The sequence below is a fragment of the Phlebotomus papatasi genome, chromosome 1 (genome assembly GCF_024763615.1).
Source record: "Phlebotomus papatasi isolate M1 chromosome 1, Ppap_2.1, whole genome shotgun sequence".
Classification (NCBI taxonomy): Eukaryota; Metazoa; Arthropoda; class Insecta; order Diptera; family Psychodidae; genus Phlebotomus; species Phlebotomus papatasi.
The window spans coordinates 86,768,705-86,778,913 of record NC_077222.1 but is presented as its reverse complement, the minus strand read 5'-3'; the positions used below and the strand labels follow the sequence as shown (position 1 = coordinate 86,778,913).

Genomic DNA, 10,209 nt, shown 5'->3' with positions numbered 1-10,209 from the left:
GCGGAGAGAAAGTTCCCAGGAAACTGAACAAGAGGTGATTGAAGATGAAGAAGTCGAGCCAAAAAATGGCAAGCCAAACTGGAGAATTATAACGAGAAATTTGCCTTTTTGCCATGGTGGGAATCCCAAAAAACACGTTTCCAAAAATTATATAGGGAAAATGGGGCACTACCAAACACGGGGTAGCATCAAACACTGCAATTTTTTAATTGGATGTTCGACTTCAGACGACAAGACTTATAGAAATTTATAGGCATTATAGGGATGCTTGTCCGTGCACTGAAAAAATGATCGAGATAGTCCAAGTAGTTTAGAAATAAAAATTAGTGTTTGGTGCTACCCCGTTTTTGGTGGTGCCCCAGTTTCCCCTAAGTTGAAAAGCTTCACATTTGCTATTCCAGCCAGCTTTGCTCCTTCGCAAAGGGTATTTTCCGCTGCAGGAAATATTATTACCGACAAATGGAGCAGATTTAATCCAAGACTTGTTGATGACATATCAATCATGGAAAATAATTGGGACCTTCTGAAAAATTAATAAAAATATTAAAAATATATAGGGGAAAGTATTCTCCCTTCGAACGTTCATGCCTTCGAATAATGTTAATTTTCTTTAAGTTTTCCTAAGAGACTAAAACATTTCTATTAAATATTAGTTGGCTTATCATCAATTGTTGATAAATCCGTGATAATTTAGTGTAAATCTCTTACGAAAAACAAAAGAAATTCACATTATTCGAAGACATGAACGTTCGAATGGAGAGCACTTTCCCCTATATGTCATCTTTTTATTTTCATTTTCATCATTTTATATTTTATTTATTTTATATTTTATTTATTGTAACGCATGTGTTGTATGCAAAACGTTATAATTAGACGATATTGAATAATTCATTTATTCTGTAAATTTCTAAAATTAAGTATTCTGTTCCTAAAACCATCCCAGAAGATTTCAAGGATTGATTCAGCAAAACTTCTAAGATCAATCCTAATGCTTTCGGTGCACTTTTTAGATCGGGAAAATTTCATCAAATCAAAACTCACACCCCTTTCTTTTTAAATTTTAGATCATGCTTGGAGTCATTAAGATGGTTCATCGTCTAAGAAAATATCTCTTTTTAAAGAATTTTTTTTCTTTATAAATTCTTGATTTCCGTTTTAATTATCTACTTACCATTTTGAATTTTTATTGACAAATTTTACAGAACTAATGATTAACATTGATACTTTTTGTGGGTGCAAATGAGTTTTAATAACCAAGGAATTTTTAATATGAAATGTTCGGTTTGTTGTTAAATAAATCTTTGTTCTATTGGATGATTGCATAAGTTCGTGGGACTTTTTTACACAGATCGCTAAGGGGCATCTTGTCATCTTTTTTGCTTGTAATGGAAAGATTATAGTATCTTACATCCCTCTAATGCCAAGTATCTTTCAAATAAGTCGATATGTCCTTTAAACAACCTTTCCAAAATGTGGAACAAAAAGGTACATTTGCAGCATTTAATGTTATGCGAATATTGGAAAAGTTTAAAGTGATGAATGTCCACGGAAAAGCATTTTGGGCGTATATTTAGATCAAGTTCTTGCTCTTAGAATGATTAAAAGGTGTTTTGGAAAATTTCGAAATGGTGACTTATACTTTGAAACATCAACTCCATATTAAACGGCCTCTAACATTAATAACAATATTGTGAGTATCATATCGAAAATAGGTGTGATTATGAAGGAATCACACCTAAAAAATGTGGATAATAATTGAACAGATTGTTAGGATGTTAGATAATAATAATTCGATCGTGTTTCGCTATTAACAACAGCTTTGATACGTTTAAAAGCTCAATACATGACTGTCACATTTTTTGACTGAAAGGAATAAGAGGAACCGTATGATTGTAAGGAGTGTAGCAATTTCTCTCTTGATATGTTGCGACCTAGTCCCCGGCGAGTGGCCTTCAAAGTTGAAGCCAATTTCTTACTTTCACATACAAATGCGTATGGGCATTTTCTGCACTCGTGATCGTTATGCTAAGTATTTAAAAAGTAAGAAGTTTTTCCGTATTATAAGATACCTTTCCGTAAGGAGGGATAAATATACTACATTTTTGTTTAAATAATTTTTTTTCCTTGGAGCACTGTGAGCTGAGTCCGAGATCAATTTAGAAATTGGCATCAGATAGCTCCATATAAAAAGGTCAACTTGCCAAACGCTTGGTTGCGACGAAGAAACTTTTCTGCAATAATTGAAACACGGATATGACCTTTGGTTTCTTCTCCTTTACTTTCTCAAAAACCTAAAGTAAAGGAGAAGAAACCAAAGGTCATATCCGTATTTCAATTATTGCGAAATCAACCTATTGGCCAAAAATCATCTAGAAACTTTTCTGGATCGTTTTGTGACAGGTGATAAGAAATTCATCTAATACAACATTATTACAGCGGAAAAGGTCCTGGGAACGACAGTCAAGCTTGCTGTAAATGTTGATTTGTAATTATTAAAAGAGTTGCAGTCAATTTGATGGGATTTCAGGAAAATTAATTACATTGAGCTACTGCAACGCGATGAAACGATCATAAAACATAAGCACCGTGACTAATTCATTAGATTCAATGCGCCTATTTAATATAAACTTCCAATTTCAGCCAAAAGAAAGGGCATAATTTTCCAAAATGACAACAATAAATCATGAATCAAATAGAAGACGCTGCCAAATTACAGGAGTTACAATAAGAAGTTCTCCGAAACTTAGAATATTCTTCAGATATTGATCCTTCAGATTACCATTTGTTCTAATCTTTACAGAATAGTTTGGTCCAAAAATCTGCCCAAAAATATGGACTCCTTGGAAGCTGTCTAAAACGACCTTGCGAACTTTCTTCAAGAAAAAACGGGTTCCTTCTTAAAAAAAAATGGGATTGATAAGGTTACATATCTTTAAAGGACAAGTGTTAAGATCCATGGAGACTTATATCCTTTATTAAACAAATTATATTTCTAAAAAAAATGTTAGTTCAAATTTACCTTAGGCAGTCATACGAACTTTATGCAATCATCTAGTATCAGTTTTGCATACAAAACTCTAAGCAAAACCTATGATCTATTCTCGCAGAATTGTTTTGGTCAACTGTTTAACCCTTTAACGACGAGACACTTTTTACGGACTGAAAATCAACATTAAAAATTAAACTGAGAAACATAATCAATGATAAGTCTTACATCTAACCTTGTAAAGTCCAACAGAGTCTGATTTGGTGTATTTTTTGTCTCTGTGAACGATAGGGACAAAAATAGCCCGAAAATTTAAGTATTTTTTCTGACAATACCAATGAATAATATTTTTCGCTTTAATGAAAAATATTACATATGAGTATTGTAGTTTTTATTGGCAAGAGGGTTTTGCTTAAAAAAATTAGAAGGATAAAAAATAAATAAAATCAATTATGAATTTGAGAATTTAAAAATTTGCCGTTTTTATGCTTAAATATTTACTACATAGCAAATAGCAAAAACCTTCTACTTTACAATTATGTACAGACATGAGAAAAAATAACTTTAGGTAGTCAAGAAAAATTATTTTCTTTATGGGACACCGGTGTTCCAATCGTCCTTAAAGGGTTATTAGTCTTTTCTAATAAGAGATTCAAAGCTGCTTGATCGAAAGTCACCAAATCCACAATTACTTTGCCTCTTGAAAGAAAATACTCTTAATTTATTTTATTATGAAAATCATTTATTAAAAAGGTCTTAAGGTTTTTGTTTTTGATTTACAGTGTCTACAAAATTATTTACTATTTCTTAGAATTATTTATTTTATAAACTATAAACAATTATTGCAATTTTGGGTTTTTATTTTGTTAGATAGCAAAATATCCTTCACGTTTTATATTCGAAAACTTTAACCCTACTAGTTTTATCATTTAATTGCTATAAAAGGAATTAATAAAAGATATACTCAATATGAGCTACGGTTTCATGTTACAATGAATTAATAAGGAAATCTTAGATTAACAATCATTCAAAAATTGATTCTATTACTATAATGTATTTTCTATCTCTTGCTAAATGGCACGTTTTAATAAACTTCTCAAGTAATATTTCTTTTTAACGTTAAGCAATGCTGTTGTTTTTTTGGTTATTTTGTAAATCGAAGCTTGTGGGAGAATTTTACAAAATAAGGATTTAGCAACCTAACAATTAACTATTCATTACAAATCAGACTTTATTTTTTTTTAGCCTAGGAAAATGCACATTTAGTAAAATTCTGAAATTTCTCATGTGTACAACTAACATCACATTTTAACATTCTAGTGTTAATCGATTTGAAATAGTTCATCAATAACTGGCTTGGCAGTAAATTGTTAACTGATAGAAATGTTTAAGTCACGAATTTTAATATTAAAGCCAAACTTATGGGTATTTACAGGCTGATTATTTGTCTCGTGAGTTGTGTAAAAAATTAATTTGGCACTTATTCACATGTGAAAATTGTAATTATTGTTACAAAAGACGGAGTGTTTTTTTTCTGTAAATGTTTTTACAGTGAGAAGTTGGAATTTTTTCTTTAAATCTAGATTTTTTCTTAAATTATATCCTATCGAAGCAATATTTGCTTTCCTTTCATTATTGCAGTGATTTTGATTTTTTTCACCTAATTTTATAAAATAGAGGAATGATTTCATTTGACCGATAAATGCTCGTTTCGATGATGCAATAAATTTGTACTTTTCTCATGCGTCAATGCAATGTTTTATGTTCAATGTGATTTCCTATGGACTTACTAGGAGGAAATAGACAGTCAATTGATTTAGAACTTCTCCTCATCGTTTATGGATCGTGGTGGTGGTCGGACGTTATTGAGTGAGTGGGAATTTCTCTTAATTGTAGCCGTTTCCTGATCGAATGACTTTGAGAGAACTTTGGGAGTATGATTGCCCATCATGTTGTTGGACTTTGTCAGTGTCCCATGGCCATTGGGGATGTTCTTGGAACTGCTCGAACCATGGGTATTAAATGATGATTGTCTCTTGGGCTTATGCCTTGGCTCGGGATACTATAAAACAATAAATATACACGTGAGATTATGAAAATACTGCCTGACCTGAATCCTTAATGTATCCAATTTTCTTTCAACTCACATCCTTCGTGGGGAGACTTGAATATTGATTGGGATAAGTGTCATAGCAGGGTGATCCAGGGATGTTCTTTATACCCAGTGGTTGTCTCCTTGTGATTATGGTCCTCGTGACGCCGTACGTTATTAAACAGCAACATACAGCAGTGATACTGAGGATGAGGAAGAAATTGACCATGGCAATGGAAGCTGTGTCCGTATTGGCAGCAGCAGGTGGTGCACATGGACGGATGTCTCTTTCTTCACCCTGACACTCTTTTGGCGTGGGATTTGTGGTGAGGCACTTCCGTGTTCGAATTCTCTCACCATCGCCATTGCATTCACTCCAGGCACTCCACTGACTCCATCCCAGGAAGGCTACAAGTACACAAGCAGTCATGAAATTCTCAACAATTCAGGAAGAGGAATTTCTCAAATTTCAGGGGTTTCTCAAACAAATTTAAAGGAAATTTTGATTTCAATATCTACCAGTTTCTATTTTTTTAAAGACCTTTTTAGGAGATCATAATTTCAAATTATAAAATACAATAAGCTTTAAAATAAAAATCCATTGAGTTTTGTATATTAATATTATTCTCTTGATTAAAATAAATATAATAATCATAATAATAATTATATAGATAATTATTATATTATATTATGTAATGACCAACGCACAATAACTTTTGTTTTGTAAACATGTTTTTGACATTTCAATGAGAGTGAGTGAGATCTAGATTTAGTCATCTCGCTCACTCTTATAGACATTTTTGAAAACATATTTACAAACAAAAGTTATTGTGCGCTGGTCATAATGAAAACGTGTCAATAAAACCCAAGAAAATGTTAATTATTATGAAAACAAATCGTTTGGAACATGCTCAAATGAATCAATTTTATTTTATTACATATTAACAAAGGCAAGAATTTACAGATTTTATTAAAAAAAAATAGATTAAAATTTAATGGTATTCAAATTAGTTTTCATAACATATCATTAATGAAATCTTTTTTCTTTAAGGGGATACATGGGTCTCTCAAATCAAAAAATATGCTTTTTTTCTGATAATGATTTATTGTGTCGAAAATATTTTAGAAATTCCAACTTTTGGGATATAAAAGAGTAACTTTAAGCTGTCTACACATATGAGCATTTTTTAAAAAAATTCTTTAAAAAATTTTTTAAAAAATAGGAATGGGTCGGTTTTTTTAACAAAATTGCTTACATACTAGGCAAATTTCTGTAAAAATCCATTTTTTTACAAAAATTTTCACTAGTGTAGAGCCGATTCTTTTTAAAAACCTTTTTAGGGTTATTTTTTAAAGAATTTTTTTAAAAAATGCTCATAGTGTGTAGACAGCCTTAGAACAAAATTTAAAAAAAAAAATTAAAAAATTTCGAAAATTCGACCGTTGGTAGCTGATTTACGGAAGCATTTCTCAATAAACAGACCTTGCGGTAAGTAGGATTTCTTCCAGTAGGTTCATTGAAAATCAAAAAACCAAATATATTCTGTTAGAGGATTAGTTGGACCCGTGGATGAACAAAGGATTTTGAAAAAAAAAACTAAATTTGGATTTTTGGCAAAAGTTTTTGTAAAAACGTATCAATTTTACCCTATTTTTCAACACATTTTGCATTGTAAAAATGGTTCTGATTAAAGGAAGTGCAAATCCTTCGTTCAAACACTAGATAATACTTCTCAAAACAAGTAGGGTAAAGTGATATAATTTGGAATTAGTGTTACAAGTTGGACAATTCGCCGGTACAAGTTGGACATGGCTTTTTTTCTTGATATATACAGTACAAAATTTGTTTTTAAGCACAAGGAACCAAATTATAAAGCATTAAAAATATACAAATAAAAATGAAGTACTAAATTTATCAAGACAAAAAGCCCTGTCCAAATTGTACCATTGTCCAACTTGTACCACTGTCCAACTTGTACCACTGTCCAACTTGTACCACTTTACCCTATGCAAATTTCAGAAAGATCAGTTCTGAGTATTCTGAGTAATCTTGACTACCGCATAGTAAAACGGTGTTTTGAGAAAAACGCGTTTAAAGTTTTACAACAATATGCGCGCGAGGGCGGAATGCATAACTAAAACTGCTCTACCTCCGAGAGTTTTACTCCAATTGACTTGAAATTTTCAGAATATATTTTTCAAATGTTATACAATAAAATAAAAAAAAAATTGATTTTTTTGACCGGAGAGACCCATGTAACCCCTTAATTGGTATTAGTGAGCAAAATAATTTTAAAATCAAACTTTTAAGCGTTGTAATTCCACATCAAAGACTTTATTTGTGCGACAAATTAAAAAAAGGGGAAGAGAAATTATTTAAAAAATAAAACAGAAATTCAACTGATTACCGTATTAACCTAAAAATATGCTTAATAGCTTTTAATAAAATGGATGTGTCATATTGAAACACATAAGACATTTTCTTATAAAATATTTCTAAATTTAATAAACTTATAAATACTTCTTATAATTGCGATAAAAAAGGGAAACAAAAAGAGAACATAGAAAAAATGAATGACGAAAATTTTACATAAGGAATATTTAAAAGCTAAATTAATTGTTTTAAAAATCCAACAGAAAGGCATTACGAATGGCAGTTGCAGCAATTCGGCTACCGCTCGGAACACGATTAAACAAAGTGATTCCCCTTATGAAAAGTGACCGATAGAGGCAATTCCCTTAAACTTTAAACATGATGAGTCCTCTATGACTCCTAATGAGGCACGATAAGTTCAAATATCCATATAACCTTAATGGATCTTTAATGGCCATTTCTTTTGTTAAGAAAATTACTCCTGTGAAGTCGGGTGCAAAACAGGGGGCAGTTATCTGCTAAAGCCACAGTGATATGATCCACTGGAGGAAAAGACTTGTAGCAGTGCTTGATTTATTTGATGAGCTTAAAGGTATGCTGCAAGCTGATCAGTTTTTTCCAAGTCCTGGGTACGGTTTGTCACTTGAACCAGAGATCTTTGCGCCATAGATCCATAACTCTATCCACTTAGCAACGAGATCCCCAAATTTAATTTCTCAAAATTCAGTTCATAAAATTTCAGAATTTCGAAAAACATTAAAACTTTTAGTAGAAAAAAATTTTCAGAAATGGAGAGTAAAACTGAAATAATTTTTTTGAACTGTTCTTTTACAACGGTTTTTCTTAAGAATTTATTGAAAAACAGGTTTATTTAGAGCAAAAATGAGTAAACTAACATCAGCCGGAATGGAGTTAAAGAGTACAATGCCCTTCACAAACAGTGTACGATAAAAGTAATCACTGTTGACTTTAGGCACTATAAACTCTCGATTTTTTCACGATCGATTGGTTTTGAATCGACAGGGAACCGATTCATAACCGATAAATAATTTTTATTAAAATCACTGCAATTACTCCTGAGGTGTATTTTGGGAAATATTTTGAGTGATTTATAAATCGGTTCAAATCGGTTGTGAACCGGTAATGAACCGGTTATTTACCGATAAGTAATTTTTGTTAGAATACAATTTTTATTACTTTTTAAACTATTTTGTGGAACCTATTGAATGATTTATTCATTTAAATCGGATGAATACCGGTAAACGGTAAATGATGCGAAAGTACTTTTGAGGTATAGTATCTAAGTCACGAATTGGAGCATTTCGCAAAGTCTGGGATGCTTTGCCACCCCTTTGTTTTTAATACTATAGTAATTTTTAGAGATTTTAATTTGAGTCAAATTCTATTCCTTAGGCTCTTTTGACTGAGTTTAAGTTCATTCACTTGTAAATGAAAGAAATACCTTTTAAAATTAAGAATTATTGAAATAATAATTTCAGAATTATGAATCTTAAATGGAGTTTATACTAAACTTTACGAACTTTGTCTGTTGAGCTTTATTAAAAGACGATTTATAAATTATAAAAATTTATAAATACACAGTAATTACCGGAATTAATATTTTCAAATAATATTTTCTCAATATTATTTGTAATAAATTTTTAGTTTCAATAAATTTTAGAATGTAATAGATAGTGGACTAAACAATGGACCTCTGCTAATTTGTTCTATTCAATTCTTCACGAAGTTTCGAGGATGGATGTCCGCTTTATCTGCCATACAAAGCATTTTTAAGTATTTTATTTTAACTTTTAAATTTCAACAAAGAAATTTGTTATTTTACTTCACTTCTAAAATTCAAAAAATACTTTTAAGGCTTTATGAAGAGGATATTCATCCTCAAAACATCCTTGGGAATTAAATAGAAAACATTAGAAAAACCTATTTTTCCGTTTACTATCTATCTATCTCTACTACATTCCATCACACCGAAAATTCATTGAACACTACAAGTATAATACTACATCTCGGTTCATTTTTGGTTGACGACCTTATGTATATTTATGGCAAGTCAAGGTGGGAATTTGGTCTATTTTTTTTTGTTTTTCAATTTATTTTTATTAGCCAACGATTCAATCCTGGATAGGATCTTTTCCAGGGCATCAAAAATCTGGAAGAACAATATCAAGCAATTTTTAGGAGCACTACTTTCACCAATTCCTCTTTCAATACATCCTCATCCATGACCAGGGAAGACTGACTAATAAAAATAAATTGAAGAACAGAAAAAATAGACCGAAATCCCAGTTTGACTTGACTTAACTATATTTCGGCATTTATAAAGTTTGATTGAAATAATTAAATTCCAAGGATTTAATATCAGAATTGAGAAGATAAAAAATCAATGGGATCAAAAATTTAACGTTACGTTTATTTTTAAAACCTTATGCCACGTTTTAGTCTTAAATTATTAAATTTTTAGTGCATTATAATTAAAATGCAATGGAAAATTTACATTCGGTTTAGTCTATAATTTTAAAGCTGATTGTAGAAATCTTTTAAATTTTTACTGAAAATTTTGAGTTCTTGAAATCTCGAGTTTCATTATTAATCTTTTAATTAGAACTGAATATTTTTAATTGTATTCCTTTACACCGGAATTGAGGGATATATTAAGAAAGTTTCAGTTTTTTTTATAATTTTGATTCATTCAATATTGAAGCCATAATAATTTTTAAAGATGAAAATGAAAATTTT

General features: G+C 30.7%; 1 protein-coding gene across 1 annotated transcript in view; it reads right to left on the bottom strand.

Moving 5' to 3' along the window:
• Positions 1-3,706: 3,706 nt before the first annotated feature.
• The window catches only part of LOC129797909 (semaphorin-5B), a 118,515-nt gene continuing 112,012 nt past the window's right edge, over positions 3,707-10,209 (bottom strand). The window contains exons 11-12 of the mRNA XM_055840786.1: positions 5,134-5,486; positions 3,707-5,048 (exon numbers count right to left, since the gene is read on the bottom strand). Coding sequence (XP_055696761.1) covers positions 4,803-5,048; positions 5,134-5,486 — 599 coding nt within the window. The 3' untranslated portion in view covers positions 3,707-4,802. The remainder of the gene's footprint in view (positions 5,049-5,133; positions 5,487-10,209) is intronic.